Source organism: Prionailurus bengalensis, chromosome E4 (genome assembly GCF_016509475.1).
Source record: "Prionailurus bengalensis isolate Pbe53 chromosome E4, Fcat_Pben_1.1_paternal_pri, whole genome shotgun sequence".
NCBI lineage: Eukaryota > Metazoa > Chordata > Mammalia > Carnivora > Felidae > Prionailurus > Prionailurus bengalensis.
In genome coordinates, this window is record NC_057360.1 from 43,971,437 (window position 1) to 43,993,022 (window position 21,586).

Below are 21,586 nucleotides of genomic sequence, written 5' to 3' on the forward strand. Positions count from 1 at the left end.
TATGTGCTGACAGCAGAGTCCAATGTGGGGCTCAAACTAATGAACTGTGAGATCATGACCTGAGCTGAAACCAAGAGTCAGATGCTTAACCAACTGAGCCATCCTGTTGCCCCTGTAAAGACTTTAGAACAGGATCTGGCACATAGTTAGCACTCAATAAATGTTAGCTCTTGTGTTCTACACCTTTACATTTTGGGGTAAGAAACGTGGTTACAGTAAAAGATTAAAGGCAGGCTGGTCATTTTTATAAAACTTTATTTACAAAACCACAACTCTGTGTGTTTAGGTATCGCTATTGACAAAATGCTTACAGCTGAGATATTACTAAGCGATACACTGATTTTAGCTATACCTAAAACCACAATCCAACACTATCCCAGTTTCCTATTCCTGTGTGGCTCTGAATGCAGCTTAAAACAAAAACAAAAACATCATTTATAATGTACAATGGCTTAAGCAAAACACTTCTTTAGGTTTTTTTTCTATTTAAGGGTTGGAAGTGAGAATACTCATTTAAAATTTGCTAGTTACAGAAAAAGGCCTAGAGAATAGAATATGGAGGTTCAGTTGCCCTGCTTTCATAACACAATAACTGCATGACTTTAGAAGAACATAAATAAATCATGCTGGGAAACAGTATATACTGATAATTTTGTTGTTAAAATTCATTTATCTAACATCGTGCTGAGGAGTTAAGAGAATTTCTCCGTATATTTTAAAGTTTTAACTTATTCTATTTGCTGATTCACAAAGTCCTGCTCCATTTTAGGGCTTTTTCACCAGTATGACACAGGATAACCAGTACCCATGAAAACCTAACAGCTTGGTGTTTTAAAAAATTCCTGTTAAGCTTTAATTCCCAGTTGAGCTTGCCATATGCATGCCTGGGTATACACATGGATACATACTTGGTGGATACACCCCATGTATGTATACTAACGCCCCTTATTCAAGAATATAAAATTAACGGTATCTGGTATCTAGTTGTAAGAAAAATTCCCCAAGACTGTGAGGTAGTTGAGTGACACATGAAATAACCTCCAATCTGAATTTAAGAACACATCTGTACCAGGTGGAGGGTGGAGAGAGGAAGAGGAGGAGGAAGCCATAGAAGAAAAAACTACCATAACTCAAATTAAATTCAGGTAATTCATCTGAGATAGCAAATAAATAAATCAACAAATGTCTCATTTTTTTTCCAAAAAAAGGAGAAATCCGTAGTATATCCTTGCTAATATTTTTAAAGTCAGTCCATTAATATATCTTTTAAATAGGAAAATGTCTGGGTATTATACATCTCATAATCCCATTCATCGAATGCACTCCTCTGCTGAGATATCTAATGTGTCTTCATCTGTATTCTCTTCTATCTCTGGCAAGTTGCCCCAAAGTAGGAAGTTGACACCTGAAAAGAAAAGATCATAAAATTACTTAGAGCCAGCTACTATTACAACTCAGAACATGATATAGAAAACCTTGTATGTTAACATTCTTATATGGAACCATAGTGTTAACAGTAAAGAGAAAAGATATTAAAGAATGTACCATAGATAAAAATTACCTAATATTATTCATCTAAGACATAAACATTTCTAAGCCCTTTGAAGTAAGGGCTGAATTCTAGAATCTTCAAACTCCGAAGGATCTCAGGGCCCATTTCCTCAAACTCTGCCTTTAGCGTATTATGCCATAATCGCTCTACACTGGTAAGTTTCAAATCTATTTTAATGATTTTTAAGGATGGAGATCTCACAAGATTATTTTAGATTGTCTCTTTGGAGGGTACAGGAAAAAGCCTTGAGTAAGTCTCTTCATCTCCTCAACAAGCACAAAAGTAGCTGGTGGCTTTTTGGTGATTAAAAACAACAAGGTTTTAGAGCCACTTATAATACGAACTGCAATCCTTTCTTATAGGTGGGTTTTAGTCTGGAGGCTATCCATGTTGTAGCTGCCGTTACATCAAACAAAACAACAATCTAGGGGTGTCTGGGTGGCTCAGTCGGTTAAGTGTCTGACTTTGGCTCATGTCATGATGTCATAGTTCATGAGTTCGAGCCCCATGTGGGGCTCTGCGCTGACAGCTCAGAGCCTGGGGCCTGCTTTGTATTCTGCGTCTCCCTCTCTCTCTTTCTCAAAAATAAATAAATAAGCATTAAAAAAAACCAAACAAACCCAACAATCTAAAGCCTCCTGGTGAAAGGGTAGTCAGATTCCATACTGAAGAATCTAGCCTAGGCATATAGAAGGAACATGACAGACACATGATGGAAGATAATGATATGGTTTGTTCTGGGCACGTAATGTATTACAGAACTTGAAAGTACTAAATTGGGAAAAAATACAATTTATTAATTGACCTCTAGGGGAGCCAATGGAGTCCAACAAGGAAAGCAAATCTCACATTATCAGGTTGTCAGTGTGGCCACGTGGTGGAAGAGAATGAGCCAGGGTTTGGAGATTTGAATCTCGCTTCCACTACCACCAGTAAGTACACCATGGGTGTTCTTACTACCTTTACTCTGAGTGTATGCAACTGCAGACAATATATATTATTTTTTAATGTTATTTTTTAATGTATTTAATTTTTTTATAGTATGGCATTATATGTATCTTTTCTAATTTGCTTTTTTCATTCAACATGTTTTTGAGATTTCCTATACCCACATGTATAGCTTTAGCTCATTTCTTTTTGTTTCTGAATTCTGTTGTGTGAATTAAATACGTATAGAGCAAATATATATATATATATATACAGCAAATAGAGCCCATCACTCATCACTTCCTCTAACTGCCATTTTGCACAGGTGCTCAAGGAGATATGTACAAGGAGGTGCACTGTGGCATTGTTGAAACAGTGGAAACAATCAACTGTCTCTCTTGGTTGAGATACTAGAATCTAATCAGGCAAGAAGTTAGCATCTATTTCATGTTGGGGGGGGGCGGGGGTGGATACAGAAGTCTATCATATTGTTTTCTGCATTTTTTGTGTGTTTGCATTGTTTATAATAAAAAATACTCCGCCCTCCCCTCCCCTCCCAAGAATGAACAGTATTCTGCTTCCGGTAATATGGCTTTGATGAGCTAATGGAATAATAAGGAGTTACTAGGCCAAAATCTAAGGGATAATTAGAACCATAAAGGTAAGTGGAGAGCTGAAGTCAATTTGCCTTTGAGGGCATTTGCCAATCCCAGAGAATTTGAACTGAGGTTTCTCAAGAGTCCTCAGGAAAGTTTTGGGAAATCAGGTGGACACATGAAGCCTAGCCTAGGACATTGACTTGGGGCCCTTTCCATCTAAACATTTTAGAATTTCATAAAGCTTGTGTATGTGTTCCTTTGATGCAGCTGATTCAGGTGATTCAAGGACAGTCCCAGCATCATGAGAAACCCTGTTTTATACCAAGCATCTTGAAAGTCTCGTTTTAAATCACAATATTAGGGTTACAAAGGAGAAGTTTGATATTCTTGGAGTGAATACTCAGAGACATGAGTAGTTCGGCACAATTGGTTCAAAGGAGAAAAAATAAACTAAGAGATTGGATCTGACAGAAGGAGCACCTTCCTTTCTCTGTTAAGAAGGGAGGAAGGAAATCCTGTGATACATCTGTTTCTCATGGATTAGATTCAATGTGAATGGAAGAATGCTGGGCTTTTATCTTTGAAAAATTGACCAATAATTAAAAAGTAAATCAAAATGGAAAAATCTCCACCCTGTGTTTTGAATTCTATGAAGCAGGAAAAATAGTATCAAAGCAGAAACTTCCTTTAATGTGTCCATGGTCAACACAAATATAAAACTGGAGGCCTAAGTTAGGAGCCTGTGTCTCAGGGGAGTTCAGATAAGTCTCTCCTCAAAAATGGCCTTCGTCACATCCCAGGGTCTGAAATTAAGACCCCCAAATGATGGGTTGAGAGCTACAATTGAATGCCAGGTGATTAAAAAAAAATAAGAGTCTATAAAAACCCAAGCATAATTGGAAGGTTTAAAGACCCTCAGAACCTAGCTTACAATTCATGATCTTCCGTCTGTGAAGACAAATCATCCTTAAGAAGAGGAATGTATTTTAAGTTCTGAAGAAGATTAAAACATACATTTAAAAACCTGAGGGTGTTAGTGCCAACTTGGATTATCGAATTCTTTAAATTTGTTCTGTAAACTAAAGTTCTGCAAACTTCAGTTCCCACTAAAAAAGTCCCACTACAAGTCAACCTGGTCTGTTGTGTAAGTAGGTATGAGATAGAGAAAACACATGTGCACAACAAAACCAAATGGCTGCAGACAATATAAAATGTATTATGTAAACATCCTTTAAGAAGTGGTTGTCGGGGCGCCTGGATGGCTCAGTCAGTAGAGCATCCGACTTTGGTTCAGGTCATGATCTCACGGTTGGGGAGTTCGAGCCCCACATTGGGCTCTATGTGGTCAGCCTGTCAGTGCAAGCCTGCTGCAGATTCTGTCTTCCTCTCTCCGCCCCTCCCCTGATTGCTCTCTCCCCAAATAAATCAATGTTAAAAAAAAAAAAAGAATTGGTTGTATATTTTCCTACTAAATAACTAGTACAACGTATCGGCATTAAATATTTCCCTTGAATAAAATTCCATCATAATTTATTAATATAGATGTCAAAATGTCTTTTTTTTTTTTTTTTTTTTTTTCCTGAAGCAATATCACCAAATACAGAGGTTACCTAGTCATCCTCCCTCCCAGGTCCTACTGGCCCAGGCTCCCCTCCCTACTTTCTTACACACACACACACTTGACCATCAGATCTAAAATCTTCCAAAATTCTCTGGAGATGTAATACGTATCAGTGCAACAATTTAGAGCAACTATTAATTTTAAGAGACCAAGAAGCAAAAGAGCCAAGTCTGAGGCTCTTGTATATACAACGATGAAATAGAAATGGCAAGGAATTTTGGCTAGTAGTTCCCCTAACTGAATATTTGGGTTAAAAGCCCTGAAGTTTCACACTTTCAACTCAGGTGAGAGGGTTTCAGAGAGAATCCTCAAACAATCAATTGGGAGTTTCACTCAGGTTTTGGTAGACAAGTAAATGTTAGAGGAATTTCCGAGTCAATTGTTTCTTACCGGTAGCGTCTAGTCTGTTAATATCATAAACTGCCTGGCTGTGAAACATCCAGAAGTGTCCATTGTTGCAGGAAAGAAGGCAGGAACAACAGGGAACAATCACATGATAACCCACAATGTTCCCACTAAGAAAGAAAAGTAAATATACTCAGATACCAGGTAATAACTGGCCATATAAACATTTTCGTGTGCTAATGTAAATGAACAGACCACCTCGAGTCCTCATTTCCTCCTAACAACCTCCATTGCTAGATCTTTGGGATGGGAGTGACTCTGGTAATGTTAAATTTGACAGTGCTACTGTCAAATACTAACACATTCTCCATTTCCTTGCTAGTCCTGCTTTACACGTTGTCCTTTCAGAAGGTAGCTTCTAGACGCCACGCCATAAGGTTGTGATGTGTTCCGTGGAACACCCAGAATTGAGGTGCTGTACAGACAAAATATATTAGAGAAAAGGTTTTTGCTATCCCCAGGACTGTGGCAAGTTGGGTTCTTCTATGTTCTAGTTCTATGCCAGCACCTAAAAACTGTCTCAACAGATGGAGGAGTAGGAAGACAGCATGAGCCCCTGTAAACCAAACACAAGCTGGCTGCTCTAATTTTAGTTTTAGTGTTTTTGAAGGAATTCAGAAATAAGGCAAATCCGTAGCTTCTAGAGAAAGTTGCAAAAGTTTTTTACTGTCTTCAAGATTATCCCTCTGATTACAAGTACTTCACTCTTCCACAGATTTTTTTTTCCTATATGGTCATTATTAAATAAAGTGAATATACAGGGAACGTTTTAGCTAGTACCTTTTTTTTTTTTTTTTTTTTTTAATGATAACATGTACTTATACCTTGGGTTGTAACAATTCTTATTATAGCTTGTTCCCACCCTGGGAGATGTGGGAGTCAGTCAGTTTTGTGAGGCCCTATAAAAAAATACTATAAAAGGTACCAGCCTACCTAAAATATGTCTTCTAATCATAATCTGCTTGAAAGGCAAACACATGAGAGCAAGTTGTTCTTGGACCAGGACTGACAGTTATTTGTAGGACTATATTGCAAGAGTAAATTCTATGGCTTTAATCACCATCCGTATTCATTCATTCATTTACTCATTCAATTCGTGTTTATTGAGCATCTATTACTATGTGTCAGGTACTGTTCCAGGTGCTGGGAATACAGCAGTGGACAAAGTCCTTATTCTCATGGAGCTAACATTCTAGTAGGGACGCATTCAGACCATTTTGCTCCCCTGCTAAGGCCCCTTCCGTGGCTTCCCATTGGCCAAAACTGAAAACAAAAAAACCCCTTCATATGAAGGTCTAGATCTGTGCTATCCAAAATGTGGCTGTTGAGCACTTGAAGTTTAGCTAGACTGAACTGAAGTGTGCTGTAAATATAAAACATATGCTGGATTTTAAAGACTAAGGATAAAAAATAGAATGTAAAATATTTTGTTAATAATTTTTTATGTTGGTTACATGTTGAAACAATATTTTGGTTATATGGGTTAAGTAAAATATACAATTTAAATTAATTTCACTTGTCTCTTCTTACTTTTTAAAATGTGGTTATTAGAAGATTTTCTTTATTTTTAGATTTTTTTAGAAGATTTTAAGTTACATATGCGGCTTGTAGATTTCTATTGGACAGCGTTCCTCTAGACTATCTGGATTCTGACCGCATCTCCAGTCTACTCCCACTACTCTCCCTTGACGTTCACAATGTCTCAGCCATGCTGGCCATCATCTTTTTATTCCATGACCATGTTAAGCTTCCTCTTGCCTTGGGTTCTCTGCACTAGCTGTTCCCTGTGCCTAGAACATTTTCCCTTGAGCTCCTTGTCATCCTTTCGGATTTAACTCCAATGTTACCTTCTCATGAGAGGTCATCCCAGACCATGCTATCTCAAATAGCTCTTACCTACTCTCCCAACCTCTATTTTTCTCTATCATTTCTTCTTATTATTATTATCATTATTATTTCCTTTGGAGCACCTTCCGCCCTATTCAATATCTTATTGATTTAAATATCTTACTAACCAATCATCTTCCCACTAGAATATAATGTCCAAAAGCCAGTGACTTTGTTTTATTTACTGTTGTGCTTCCAGCCCCTATAGCAATGATTAGCACATAGTAGGACTTCAATGTATGGTTTGAATGAATGAAAGAATGAATTTAAATCATCATTAGCACATAAGAATTTAAATTATTTGGATTATAATTTATAATCCAAACCTCATTTAAATGTTAAAAAAAATCTCAAATTTCTTCTCTCTAAAATGGGACAAATAACACTCAAGTCTGTCTACCTCTCAAAAGATAATAGTAATAGTTTTCATCTGTGTTGTAATTTATAGTCTATCAAGCCTTTTAACATTCGTAATTAATTTAATCTTCACAACACTCCATAAGGTAAACACAAAAGATATTTAAATTTCTATCTTCTTAAGTTAGAAGATTGTTTCTATCTTCTTAAGCTATAAATTAAACAAGGAAACAGAGGTCCAGGGATTTAGAGGCTTAAGGAATTTACTCAAGATCACATTTAGAGTAAGAGTAGGGCCAGGGCTCAAGCCTGATTTTTATGATTGTAACTCTGTTTTATCTTCCCAAACTACATTGACTTTTTCTGAAAATTAAAGCAGATATTTGTCAAGGTGCTTTGAAAAATTATAAAATCATATACAAATGTGACACAAGACCCTTTTAAAAAATAACTCAAAGTAACAAATGGTTTTTCAATGGCTCACTGCATGGGTTATAACCAGTGCTCGATGCAGCCCACTGAACCTTTCTCTGTGCTGTGGTGTTAACATCCATCTTCCAAATGCAGGGCCATCTAGAATCTTGCCACAAATTACCATTTTAAACATGCGATGTCTTTCAGTTTACATTTGCAGATTTCAGTGAAATAGCATCTTCCAATGAAGTCCACTGCACTGGAGAAGGAAATGTGCAGAAATGGTCAAAGGTACTTTTTAAAAAATTGTTGTAAAAACACATACAACATAAAATTTACTAAATTAATCATTTTAAATGTACGGTTCAGAAGTCTTAAGTGTATTCACATTGTTGTGCAATGAATCTCCAGACCTCATTCGTATCACAAAACTGAAACTCTATGTCCATCAAACAGCTCCCCATTTCCCTCTTCCCTCAGCCCTTGGCAACCACCGTCTACTTTCTGTTAGTATGAATTTGACCATTTTATATAGCACATATAAGTGAAAGCATATAGTATTTGTCTTTTTGTGACTGCCTTATTTCATTTAGCATAATGTTCTCAAGTCCCCTCCCTATTGTAGCATATGGCAGGATAGCTTTCCTTTACAAGGCTGAGTAATAGTTTGTTGTATGCATATACCACATTTTGTTAATGAACATTTGCATTGCTTCCTAGCAGCATTCTTCACAGTGACCAAGGTTAACCAAGGTTATTGTGAAGAAAGCTGCTAAGAACACAGGTGTGCAAATATATCTTTTAAATCTTGCACTGAATTCTTCTGGGTATATATCCAAATATAAACACATACTCAGATACATATATACACCCAGAAGTGGGATTCCTGGATCATATGGTAGTTCTATTCTCAATTTATTTAGGAAATTCGATGCTATTTTCCATAGCAGCAGCACCACTTCATATTCCTACCAATAGTGCACAGGGTTCCGATTTTTCCATATCCTTGTATTTTTGGTTGTGATTTAGCATGAATTTTGTAGACCCAAAGAGCTGAAAGAGACTCTAAAGCAGAATGATAGTATATTTTGTAAGAGTCAGTTAATACTTCTGAGCTTACCATAAATATGACAAAATTCCACTTAAATAATCTTATGTGTTCATTAATTCATACATATCTTAGCACGCTAATCCATTACTATTACAACCCCTATAAAGAAGAAGAGACAATAAGAAAAACCTGGTTCTAATGTAGACTCTGGTCTAACCTCTAACAATTCAATATCTGAGCCCTCATCTTATTGCTTACCACATCTATTGCAAAGATGAATGGGTTAATATTTTAGGGGCATCTGGGTGGCTCGGTCGGTTGAGGGTCCAACTTTGGCTCAGGTCATGATCTCCTGGTTCGTGGGTTCGAGCCCCGCAACGGGCTCTGTGCTGACAGCTCAGAGCCTGGAGCCTGCCTCATTTTCTGTGTCTCCCTGTCTCTCTCTCTCTCTCTCTGCCCCTCCCCAACTTGTGCTTGCTCTGTCTCTCAAAAACAAATACATATTTAAAAAATTTTTTTAATTTGTCTGCATGTGTGCATCTGTGTGTGTGCTACTAGTAAGAAAAAGCGTTAGACAAAAAAAATCATAGAACCTGTGCAATAGTAGGTTCTAGATTTATTGTCTAGTGCTTTTTTTTTTGTAACACACAGGTGCACACACACATACAGAAGTACTTAAAATATTAACCCAAATATCTTTGCAATAAATGAGAGCCATTTGCTTTGCCAGTAGGCATCTCTACACTTAAACCATTTCAGAAAAGGTTTCAAGAAAGGAGGAGTTCATAGCTTTTGAGTATATTTCCAAAATGTTGAAGTTTCTATCATCACAAAGTTCATTTTAAAGTATTATGATTATTAGCCTAAATCTTGAAAATTACATAAGGGCATAAATATGCTGCCTATGGAAGAGAAAGTACCTCTTGGAGCTAGAAAAAATGTACATTTGAGTAAAATAAAATGGCTATTTTTCCAAATAGGTAGCAAATTCTTACGTGTCTGAAAACAGAATTGAAGAGGATTTAATGATGCAAACAAATGCATAGTATCTGAAATAGTTGACAAGGATTGTTTTAGGGCTAGGTCTATTTCATAGGCTAAAAATCTATTTCTCTCTCATTAAGAGAGAGATTGTTAAAGAACACTGAATTACCTGGACAATGGATCTGATTCAGCCTGGCAAATTGCAAATAATGGCAGCAAATTATGAATATTTTTGGCCTAAAACTTTATGGATAAAAATGAAAAACTTAACTCTTCTAACAGTACAGAGAACCTTGCCTGAATTTACCTAGAGTCTAGGGTCTAGGTCGTGGATTTGATCCAGTGAGTTAGTATGGTTGGGCGGGGCACAGCGCCAGGGGATCCAACTTAAGGGATGTGGTCACATGACTATAATTGAACCAGAAACATTACATCAGGACTGACCACTCTGGCTAAACCACAGACTTTGTCCAGACAGTCTGCCCACTTAGTTATACTCCAAGGGGATCATCAGACTGTTGGGAGTGGCTGGAACACCAAAATGATAACCTCCTTGTTGACTCCCAGAGGTCCAAACCATACACTTTTCCCATTTAGTTAAAGGCTACCGTTGCCCGCCACTAGCAAGACTTACTTGGTAGGAGGGATGTCTGTAGAGAAAAGGTCTATTTCAGTATCAGCCAGCAAAACAGCCTTCATTCCCCTAGAGCTGAGCACTTGTTTACAGAATTTGCAACACAGGATGGACACGCACCGGTCCTCGAAACTACAACTGCTGGTAGACATGGCGTCCCGGGAAGGATGCGGTGCGGGAAAAGGAAACAAGAGCAGTATCTTTCCTAGTTGGATTCCCCCAGGCCAAAAATCAAATTGCGAGGCCTCGACCTTTTTTCTAAGCCCTAAAACTGGGAAGGAAATGAGTTCTTTCCTGTTTTCCCGTGGGAGGGTGAAAGTAATATTTATTGAGTAGGAACAGGGCGAAGCAGCAAATGTGGCTTTCCTTTTAACTTTAGGGGGAGGCAGTGGGATTTGAAGTGGGGAGGCGGCGAGCTACAAAAGGCCTGGGAACTTCTCTACAGACTCCCCAGCCACGCGTCTAAAAGACTCCTCTACTCTTCAGCTCCCGCCCCTGTAGCAATTCCCTTAGCTTTCTCCTGCAGAGTCCCTCCGTGAAAGCTCCTCTCCTAAGCCCCTCCCTCGGAGCGCTCCAATTCCTCGCCCTCTGATCGCCGGCCACGCGTCCCGACCCACGCCTCCTCTTTGGAAATCTTTCTCCTCTTCCCAGGATCCAGAAATCCCCTCGGCTTTTCCCACCCGGACGAACCCGGGTTCTCCTCAGTCCTCCCAGGACCCTCCCTCCTCCGCTCTGCTCGCTGCTAGGCCCCCGCTTCACTTCTCTCCTGGCAGCCCCCAGCCCTCAGCGTGCTGGCTGGATCTCGCGCCGTTTCTCTTGGTCCCGGTCCCTCAGCTCTCCCTCGTGCCCCCCGCTGTCCCCTTAGGTCTCCTCCGGAGCGGCCGCTCCGGAGCGCGCGATGGTGTTGATGGGACGGGGCAGAGGTCGCTTTTGGGGTTCAGTCGGCGCTGGGGTCTCTATCAGCGAACGCGTCGCGTTTTGCTCCCTCTTCCGCTCTCTCTGCCTTTCCAACCGGCTGTCAGTTTGAATTGCAGGCGCAGCGCACCGATTGGGAGAACCAGAGTTCGCCCGCGTCCCGCATTGGAAGGCTCGGGAGCCTTCCCCTGCTGAGATCTTAGTGGCCTGGAGACCGTACGCCCCGCCTCAGTAACGGTGCCGAGATGAGCTCGGCTTTCTGGTTGGCCGAGTTTGGCTCCGCCTCCGCTCCCATTGGCCGGCACCGGGAGCTTGGGCAAACCCTACTGCCGCCCCAGTGAAAGAGGCAAGGCACTCCCTTCACGCTTCTTATTGGAAGACTTTCTACAGTCCCTACTGGTCTCTACTCTCTACTGGCTAAAATTCTCCGCAACGCCCCTCCTCTCTACCCCGGTCCAATTGGTAGTGCCTTCTCTCAAGAGTTTGTGTTTGGCTGTTGGTTCCATTTTAACCCCGCCCATTAATTCTACTTCTTTGGCTCGGCAACCCTGGGAGGAGCTTGCTCTATGACCACGCCTCGGTGGTGCTAGTCACACCTCCAAAGTTTCTCAAGCTCCTCCTCCTCACTCCAGACCTCTCGAGATCAGCTATTCCTATTGGCTACAGGCCCCATCGGTCGATAGAAAACGGGCGGTGATTGGTAAGGGGGTGGGCTCTGCTTCCCGGCGGGGTCCTGCGGAGTTGGCGGAGGCTCCTCAGGGGACTAGGGGGACCGATCTGCGTAGAAGCGGGTGGCGGGGAAGAGGGGAGGAGATCTCTGAGTGGGAAGCGAAGCTGGGGACCTGAGACCCGTCGCGTCAGAGCCAGGTAAAGGCTCCTTCCCTCTCCCCTTTCCTCTTCCCGGCCGCCGGGCTGGAGCCCTGACTGAACAAACCCGGGCTGGGGCGGGAAGGAGAGGGCGCGGATGCTGCTTGCGGCATCGCCTAGCCGTGCCGCCCGGAATCACTCAGACGCCCTCCCCCTCGACCCTCTCCAAATCTTCCAGTACAGCCCATAATACTTCTCAAGACTGCATCTCTCACTGCCCTTCACCGCACAGTCTCGGGCTCTGCCCTGGGACTCTGCCGCTGTGCAGCAGGCACCCAGCCCCCTCCCCAAGTCCTCAGCCCCCTCCCCAAGTCCTCTGCACACGGGCAGGCTTGGTCCACCTTTGGGCAACCGTCGTTGGCATCACCCGTAACCATCGGCTATCCTCTTCCCCTGTCTCCAAGCCCTGGCAGACAGCCGGGTTACAGCCCAGGACCCAGAAGGATGATTGTTCCGCACTGCTTCCGGGGCTTTTTCCCTGTTCCAGCCCCCTGCCCTCCTGGAATGGTGCCTTTCACGCACTCCCTAGACCCATAGCAGGTCCCCAAGTTGCTAACATCCTTCCGTTCCATGTAACATCGTGGCCACGGTAGCCTCCTCACCACCCCCCACCCCTCCCCGAGGTGATCCTCCCTTTGCCCTCTCCCCGCCTCCCAAACGTGTGCAGAAGCTCCAGTCATCTATCCCCTGCTCCCATGCAGCCTCTGGACCCCACCTCACACCCCCCTCCCCGCTTCCTGCCCGCCTGAACCACCACGCCGCCTGGGCTCCCTCTTCCTCCCGGCGCGGGAAGTGGGAGACACCAGCGGAGCACCCCCCCCCCTCCCCTGACACGGAGAGGGAAAGGGGCGACCTAGGAGGGAGGGTCGCCGGTGTGGCACGGTGGGGAGCAAGACTCCCAACTCTGCGTTCCCGCTGCTTCCCTCCCGCCTCCCGGACCTTGGCCAGGGCGGGATATCCTCAGGCACCTCCTGGTGCGAAGGGTCGGGACTGCGACCCTCCCGTCCCTCCCGACCCCCCTCGCCCACCCCCCCCAACCGAGCCTGGGTTTGGGTGCGGTATCTGGGATCTCTGGGCATGGGTGACAGAAAATATTGGGGGTGTCATTTAAGAGTTACTCTCGTCCGTGACTTGGGGGAGGCGGCGGCTGCCTTCCGCCCCCCGCCCCTGGGTTTTCCCGACTCCGACCCTCGCCTCTAACCCGTTTCCTGCTTTTGCCGACCACATTGTTTTCCTGGATGTGCCCCGTGCGGAGCAGGCTTTTTCCTGCAGGTCTCACCCCCCTCAACATTTTGCTGCCAAGAGAAGCTAGTAACCAAAAACAAAACAACTGGGAGGAGGGGCGGGAGGGGAAGAAAAGTTGTGCCCGGGTGGCTTGTCCCTCCCTGGCTTTGATCCCTTTTGATGTCCTGGGAGTTGCCTCAGCCGGGGGTCAGGGGCCGCGTCGGAGCCACTGCCGAGAGTGCTCCCTTCGGCTGGCCGCTGCCCAGCGCTGGCGGGGCTCGGAGGCCGCCGAGGTGCCGCAGTCCCCGCCCGGAGCCCCGCGTTCCCGCCGCAGTCCCCACCCGAAGCCCGCGCAGGCGGCTGCTCCAAAGTGTTTTCTTCCAGCCTTAAAACAAAATCCGGAGGGAGCTTCCTTCCTCCGCACCTCGCCGCGCCGGGCTCTGTGGGCCGGGCGGCGTTTGGCCGAGATGAATGGGCCCAGGCCGGGCTTGGAACGACATCCCCTACCCCACCCCCGCCGCGATTAGGATCTGCGCCGGGGCTGATCGCCCCCTCCCCTTTTCCCTGCATTTACAGGCAAGTGAACCGGAGCAAACGACTTCCGATCCAGTCTGCGCTGCTGCGGCTCCCGTTTGGGATTTGATTTGCAGCATCTTCGAGCCTGTGCAACAAAAAACCGCGAAGCACGCCCAGCCCTCCCCTGGCACCCTTTTACGCACCCACTCCCTCCCGGGGACACAGCTGGGCGCGTCCACACCCCCGCACCCCCCACACCATGTTGTGCGGAAGGACTTCCACTCCCTGCCTGTGTCGTTGATGTCAGACCCCAGGCCAACCTCCGGGCGCTGCAGTTCTCCCGGCTAATGCTGAGGCTGCGGCTCCGGCTCTAGCACAGGAACCAGCCGCCGCCGCGCCCGGCCCCAGCGCCCACCGTCTGCATGTGCCCGCCGTAGCCTTCTGCCCAGCCCGCAGCCCGCGCTCCCCGGAGCGCTGGAGACCACCGCGGGGGGCCCCTTCTGCCCTTGGGAGAAGCGGTCTTGGAGGTATTGATTTCGGTGGTTGGATTTTTCCCGTGGATCTATCAATTCACAATTTGAATTTGGAAGAAAGAAGGAAAACATGACGTCTCCGGCCAAATTCAAAAAGGATAAGGAGATCATAGCAGAGTACGATACTCAGGTCAAAGGTAAGGGCTTTGAAAAATAGCACAATGCATATGCTCCGTGGACCATTGAGACATGTATTTCCACCCTGATTTGCAGGATGTTCATTTCTTTGGGTGGAGCAGGTGGGGGCAGGCTGAGCCCAGAGGTGGTTTCATAGGTGGGTTTGAGCCTCTGAGGGATGGGCTGTGCCAGGGGCCAAGGGCTCTGGAAAGGAATTTTCAGAGTGGGCTTTAGGTTTGCTCCTGAAGGGCTGGCCCTTATTTTGGCAGCCTTTTCCCCCAGGCTAGATGGGATGGGGGAGGGGCAGGAGGTTCTTGGAGAGAGAAAGGCGGCAGTTTGCCTCTGGGTGTCTGGGTCAGGTTTCCTTGAAGGACAACTGAAATCTGACAGGTGTTTGGGAATTTATTTCAGAGGTTGAAGAGTCCTGGTAGAGAAAGGCAACCTTGAGGAGGTATACCATTTGGGGAGCCCCTGGGGAGGCGGCTTTTTTTTCTGCTGCACTATATCAAAAGGTGACATTTGCTGTGGCATCGGACACAGAAAGTCTGTAGCCACCTTGGGTGCACCTTGTACCTACCTGGTCTCTGGTTGCCCTGCATTCAATCAGAGATCAGAGAACAGAAAGAATAAGGTCATTTCACACCCCGTCTCCGCCCTCACCTAAGCATGAATGGAGTTGAGATGTTAGGGTTGCTGGGTGGTGCTGGTTCTGGAGCATGGGAAGACATAATTGTTTAACCCTTCTGTGTTGTCACCCTCTGCTCCAGAATGCATGCTTTTAAAGGCCCACTTCCCTCTGCAAAGATGTGGAGGGTAAAGCAAAATGTGGACCTGGAGAAACCAAGTGACCCTGTCTGCACATCTGGTTGACTACCTGACTTGGCACATGAATCAGAGCCTCTTCTCAGATAACCTTTTTTTAACCAGTCATTCCCATAAGAGGGGTTCCTGCCTGTTAAAGAGCCCCAGGATGTGTTTGTGCAAGGCACTGTCCCTTCCTGGCCATTCACTGGAAAGAGCCATGTGCTCTAGTCCATTGAGACTTCAGCTGGGGAGTGGGAGAGGTGGGTGGCCTTGAATGTTACACCACATGGTTGGAGCTCTGGGTTTTCCTTTGTTTCAGAGTACAGAGGGAGGGGCCCCTCCTTCTTTCCCTGCACCAATGCAAGGAGACCTTTTCCTATCATAGAGGACTTGGGAAGGGCCATGTCTCCCTTCTAATGATTGCCTCCGGTGGGAATAGTGTAGAGCTTGAAATGGGCAGCTGCCTTATCTCCTGGAAGGTTGGAATGTAGTTTGAGGTCCCCATTTTGCCTGTAGGGTCTTTTTAATGTCATCAGCTTGGTCATTTCTGGAGGTGCCCTGAGGGACCTTCTATCCACTGGGCTGCAAATATTGGTGGGTTTATTACAGAGATGGGAGAATTGATTGATTGATAGATTCAGTTGAACAGGGATTGGGAGAGGTGTGGTCGTGAGTTATAATTGAGGTCTTGGCCTCTTGTCACTGTTCATAATCTGGGCCTGTTTTTGTAAACAATAAGCCACTGGCCTCTGTGTCCTGTCCAGATGCACTGTATTCTGTTCCTGGAATCCCCCTTGCCATTTTAACCAGATATGTCATTCAGTTTTTTTACACATCCTATTCTTAACTGTTGCCATAGGGAGTGTTAATAACTTTGACTTTCCCGATTTCTCTCCAGAAGCACACCATTTGACTAAGGTGCAAAGTGATTTTGCATGTTTATTTTTTTGAAAGGTTCAGGGCTGATAGGTGTTAATAGAACCTTGTCTGTGGATTCCTATTGGTGAAAGATTTCTCACGAGTGTCTCAAAATTAAACACTTGTGTATTTACAAACATTGCTCATTGAGATGATGTAATGCAGTTGGCTATTTGGGGTTTCTCATCAACCTTGCCGCAAGCAGGAGACTGTTTTGCTTTGCTCTGATATTTTCCATTGACACCCTTCAGGATCATAGAATTTTATAGGTGGCTGAGCATGACGTCTTACTCGGAGAAGGTGCCTGATAAAAAGCTGATTTAAATGATTTAGTCCCTCATTTTATAGCTGAGGAGAGTACAGAGAAATTAAGAGGCTTGTCCAAGGTCACACAGCTAGGTGGTGGTAGTTCTGAAACCAGAAGCAGGTTACTGAGTTCCAATTCTGTATTTTATTCTATTCCTATTTGCTATGAGATGTCATCTGACCAGAGTAGGAAAAAAGAAATCCTTAAGCCAAAATCTGTCAATGGATACTAGTAGCAATATGAATAATAATAGATTACATTTTGGGAGCTCATGATGTTCTAGCCTATGCCAAGTGCTTTATATATGAATTGTCTTGTTTAATTCTCACATCAACCTGGGAAGTAGATACTATTTCACCCTCCATTCACTGCATGAAGAAACAGGCTTAGAGAGGGTAAGAAACCTTCCCAAGGTCACACAGCCAAACCCTGGCAGCCTGACTCCCTTCCTTTATTTATCAGCTATTTATTGAGTGCCTTTTGTGTGTTCTAGGGACTGGTGATACAGCAGTGGACAAGACAAAGACCCCTCCCTCCCTTGTGGAGCTTCCATTCTAGAACCAGGGTTCTTCGTGGAAGAGCTTAGAGATTGGAGACAAAGGACCCGGGTTTCTAGGTTGGCTCTGCTCCCCCACTAGGTAGAAGCCTTTAGTCAGAATTCCAGTTTTTTCTGTGTTACACGAGACTGGAAGAGCTGCTGGTCTTCTCTTACAGATGCCAAGATAAAAAAGAAAATTGCTCTTTTGGTCTGGTGACTAAGAGCACAAGTTTTTGAGTTGAAGGGACTCAGGTTTAAAATCTCAGTTCGGTCACTTGCTCACCTTGGGCGAGTTATATGACATGTCTGAAAGAGTATATGTTTCCTAAGGTAGTCATGAGGAGCCAGCGAGAAAGGATATGAGAATCATTTAGCATGGTATCTCGTACTTTTAAGCGCTCGCTTGTAGCACAGTCTAGTCCTCAGTTAGTGAACCTTGCTTCTTGCTGCTTTAGGCTGACCATAAGGCTACACTGCCCATATCCTCCCCGAGTGCCAGCTGTTAAATGATAGGAGACAAGTCTGGGAATGAAACTTGAGTTCTGGTTTAGGTTCGTTCCTACAACAGTGGTGAAAGGTATCTTGGGTCACTTAAACCCTGTAGACCTCAGCTTCCCTTTCTGTAAAATGAACAGCTAATTCTAATGTCTAGTTTTTGGCCACTGTTGTCCTGTTTGTCTCTGACCAGACTTCTGGGTTTTGCCTTTCGGTCAGAACGGGTTGAATCCAGTGAACTCTAAATGGACTGTGTGGGACCTTGTCTATCCTGTGGCTTTTGCCTCCCTTTAAACCACCTGCTTGCATGTGCCCTAAAGGGCTTCTGAGGCTGCGGCCCCAACCCTACCCCAGCCTGGTTTTATGAGGGGTGTGCCTCCTTAGTCAGCCTGCCTTGTAGCCGCCTTCTTAAAAACCATCATTGTTTCTGGTTTGTGGGTGTTCAGATTCCTTTGAAAGTTCATGCCTCAATGTCTGACTTGAAAGTAATAATATTCTTAATGCTTTTACATGGCTCTTTCCAATTAGTGAAACGCTTTCACATACGTGAATCTCTGGAAATTCTTGACAACCCTAGTCAGGTTCATGGTCGAAACCTGAGGCTTTTGGCCTGTAGCTTGTTACCTTCTTTCAGGACTGGAGCAGCAAAAGGTGGTCAAGTGCAAGGCATGGTTAGTGGAGGTGATGCTCTGGGTGGTATTTGGGTGGCTTCACATCACTGCAGTTTCCCTGCTAGCTATTGTCCTTTCCTTATTCAAGGGTCCCTTTCCTTTACCCTCTCTATACCTTGAGTTTTTATAGTGCCCCGGACAGCTTGAGATCGACAGTTAATGCAAATATTCCAGGAGGAATCCTCCAAAACAGAGTGGCACTATGTGCTGAGCAGTCAGATTTTCTTTCTGGAGAACATTGGGGGTCTTGTCCTTTTTTTTTTTTTTTTTTTTTTTTCTTAATGTCTTAGAAGAACGGTATGTGTGCACCACAGAGCTGAGAAGTGAAATTCTGTAATTTCCATCTGGAGCATTTTGATAGAAAAGCCTCAGGCCTTTGCCTGCAACAGTTTAACTCTTTTAGGACCCTTTCAGAGCAGGAGATGAAATTCAAAACTCTATACGCACTGTGTGTGCACACACACTGGGGAATGTGGATTGCTGGTATTTAAACAAGCTTGTTCCCCTGGGAGGTCTGAGCGGTTCTCCACTCATGCCAACAAAGGTCTACTCCGACGCTTCTTTCCTCCCAGCCCCCACTCCCCAAGGGAGCTTTAAATATAATCAGTTTGTGAAAAGCTGCAGTAAAACATCTCCTTGGAATCCCCAAGCAGATGCTCTCATCTTCTGCAAGGTGATTGAAGGCTTCTCTTCCCTTGCTCAGGGAAAACAGGACTCTGCAGTAAGCTGAGCTCCTGGAAGAAAATGAAGCTCATGGAAAAACGAAGTCCTCTGTATCTCAGAGGAAGATGGTGGACAAGGAGCTGGGGGTGCTGAGGAAAGCCCTGGGCAAAGCAGTGGGGTGTGAGACACGTGTTTTTGGGGGGGGTGGCCCTTTTCCAATTTCAGGTGTTGTCTTAGGGAATGGGAACAGAAGTGTCTTTGGAGAAGCCCATCTGGTAGTTATGGCCCCATCATCATGCACCACACAGGTTGAAAGCCAGGACAAGGCCTAATCATTTCTCTGCTATGAAGTGCACAGTCGGACCTGGCCCTGATATATGGGGTCCACACCCTTTTCAAATCAGCAGGTGCCCAACTCCTGACTCATATACTCCCATGTCACTCCAGATAAACACAGGCCGCCAGTGGTACCTGTAGAGCTCTTCTTCCAGAAGAGAAGTTTTCTTCATGGGGATTGTGCTTATCGTATACCCTAGGCCACCGAGGGCTTTGTTAGGGAAGTATTATGTCCAGTTGCAGGGAAAACAAAGTCAATATGTGGATTTGTACTGGTAACAAAATTGAAGTCATCAGTTTTAACTTGGTGTCAGCTACAGACTTGGCCCTTTGGGAAATCTGGGAAAGTTACCTCAGAAGTTGTCTGATTTAAATATAAATAATGAGAGCACTTGAGAACATTTTTAAGAATTACCAAATGACACCTTTAATGATTTTACAATAATGTGTAGGAACTTTCATCTGTCCAATTGTGGGAGAATACACACAACATAAAATTTACCATCTGAACCATTCTTCCGCGTACAGTGCAGGGGCGATTAGAACATTCCCGTTGGGCAAATCAGCACCACCATCCATCTCCAGAACTCTTTGGGTCTTGCAGAGTTGAAACTCTGTACCCATTAAACAGTACCCTCTCACCCCCACCCTGTGTCTCTGACTGACCGAGGAACCACATATAAGTGGAGTCATCCCGTATTTGCCCTTTCATGACTGGCTTATTTCACCTAGCATAATGTCCTCAAGGCTCATCCATGTTGTAGCGTTTGTCAGACTTTTCTTCCTTTTTAAGGAAGAAAACGTTGATTGTACACATTGAATGTGTACAGCACATTTTGTTTATCTATTCTTCTTTCCATGGGCGCTTGGGTGGTGTCTACCTTTTAGCCATTGCAAATACTTCTGCCAGGAACAGTGTGATGTATCCCTATTTAAAAAACATGTCCTCTGTACCCAAGTTTTACAAGCCTGTGTATACATTTCTATATAATCATTTGTCCTGATCAATCTTTAGACTTAAGATTTAAATATACATGCTCATATTTTCATATTATGAGTATGTATTTATGCTCATAATATGAACATTGTATATAGATAACAATTTTATATGTTTTAGTAATTACAGGAATTACTAAGCTTTTATTGTGTTTTTAACAGCTTTATTGAGGTTTAATCGACATGTAACAAACCGTAATGTTTAAGGCGTACATTAGATAAGTTTTGGTATCTGTTGTGTACCCATGAAACCATCACAATCAAGACAGGTGAACGTAACCGTCATCACCAGGGGTGTCTTCATTGTAATATGTGATTAAATGAGTAACGTGATAACCACATTATAGAAATGACATTAACCTAAAAATAAGTAAAAGCTAGGTATTACCAAGTTTAAAAAATTAGTAAATAAATGATGACCCAAGCTACCCAGATTGGTTCCTGGAAATGGGATTTAGCCTTAGTGAATAAAGACAGTCTCCCAGAGAAATTGCGTTAATAATTGTGCCTCAGCCGTTACTATGTGTTTAAGGGAGAAGATACAGGATAGGGAGAGAGAGAAAAGAAAAAAATCTTGGACACAGTGGGCGTTGATGGGTGACAGTATCTGTTTCCCAAAGTCCTCGCTTGAATCAGTCCCTGGGGCCTCACACATCTTCTGAAGGGATCACAAGTGAGCCAGATGCCAAGGGGAGGGGCTGGGGGCTCCCCTGGGAGATCTGCTCAGAATGCTATGAATATGGCTTATTTCCTCTCATGATTGATTCCCTGTTGAAAAGAGACCAGCTTCCCAGGTGAACATTAACTTGGTCCTCAATCTTAGTCTCAATTTTATCCTTTCAGCCATATTTCTTATTTTACTGTAAGAGGACTGGTGGCCTATCTGGACTACTTGCCATAGTTTAAACGCACCTACCGTTAGCTAACATTTTGCTCTTTGCGGCTTACTGTGTAGTGGGCGTTATTGCTAAATACTTGACATAGATCATTCCTAATCCTTACACTAACTCTAGGAGGAATATATTGCTGTTATCCCATTTTGCTGATGAATGAAATGAAGTGAAGGCGATTCGGCGACTCACCGCGGGGCTGCCGCAGGTGAAGGATGGGACAGGAGTTAGAACCTGGGCTGTCAACCAGAGTCTGAGTCTCAGTGCTGTTCCTGGAGTGCCCTCTCTCCCTGCCCGGCCCCACAGCTTCACCTACTGAAATCTCACCCCCATGCTGGGTGCCTTCCTTGGTCACTCTGACTGGC

At 44.2% G+C, this 21,586-nt stretch overlaps 2 protein-coding genes across 12 annotated transcripts in view; one reads left to right on the top strand and one right to left on the bottom strand.

The window, feature by feature from the left end:
• Nucleotides 1-246: 246 nt before the first annotated feature.
• FAM72A (family with sequence similarity 72 member A) lies at nt 247-11,593 on the bottom strand. Of its 2 annotated transcripts, XM_043569304.1 has the most exons (4): nt 10,432-11,566; nt 7,944-8,021; nt 5,090-5,214; nt 247-1,405 (listed from the first exon to the last, which is right to left on the bottom strand). In XM_043569304.1, exons 1-4 carry the CDS (start codon nt 10,581-10,583, stop codon nt 1,311-1,313), a joined length of 450 nt encoding a protein of 149 aa, XP_043425239.1. In that variant the 5' UTR covers nt 10,584-11,566; the 3' UTR covers nt 247-1,310. The 2 variants fall into 2 exon arrangements, with proteins under 2 accessions (XP_043425239.1, XP_043425240.1); XM_043569305.1 differs by lacking the exon at nt 5,090-5,214 and having other exon boundaries at nt 1,351-1,405; nt 10,432-11,593.
• A 455-nt stretch (nt 11,594-12,048) lies between these two features.
• The window catches only part of SRGAP2 (SLIT-ROBO Rho GTPase activating protein 2), a 235,075-nt gene continuing 225,537 nt past the window's right edge, over nt 12,049-21,586 (top strand). For 9 of the 10 annotated variants that reach the window (XM_043569294.1, XM_043569296.1, XM_043569295.1 and 6 more), the window contains exons 1-2: nt 12,051-12,213; nt 14,014-14,623. In XM_043569294.1, coding sequence (XP_043425229.1) covers nt 14,557-14,623 — 67 coding nt within the window. In that variant the 5' untranslated portion in view covers nt 12,051-12,213; nt 14,014-14,556. Of the gene's footprint in view, nt 12,214-14,013; nt 14,624-21,586 lie in introns of all 10 variants that reach the window. The other variant, XM_043569300.1, reaches the window with a different exon arrangement.

Coding starts and splice junctions, on each gene's coding strand:
- FAM72A (XM_043569304.1), bottom strand. CDS start 10,583: ATGTCTACCAGCAGTTGTAGTTTCGAGGACCGGTGCGTGTCCATCCTG. Junction 8,022..10,431: donor ACAGACATCCCTCCTACCAA/GTAAGTCTTGCT, acceptor TTCCTTCTCCAG/TGCAGTGGACTTCATTGGAA. Junction 1,406..5,089: donor TAACAGACTAGACGCTACCG/GTAAGAAACAAT, acceptor TTTTCTTTTCAG/GTGTCAACTTCCTACTTTGG.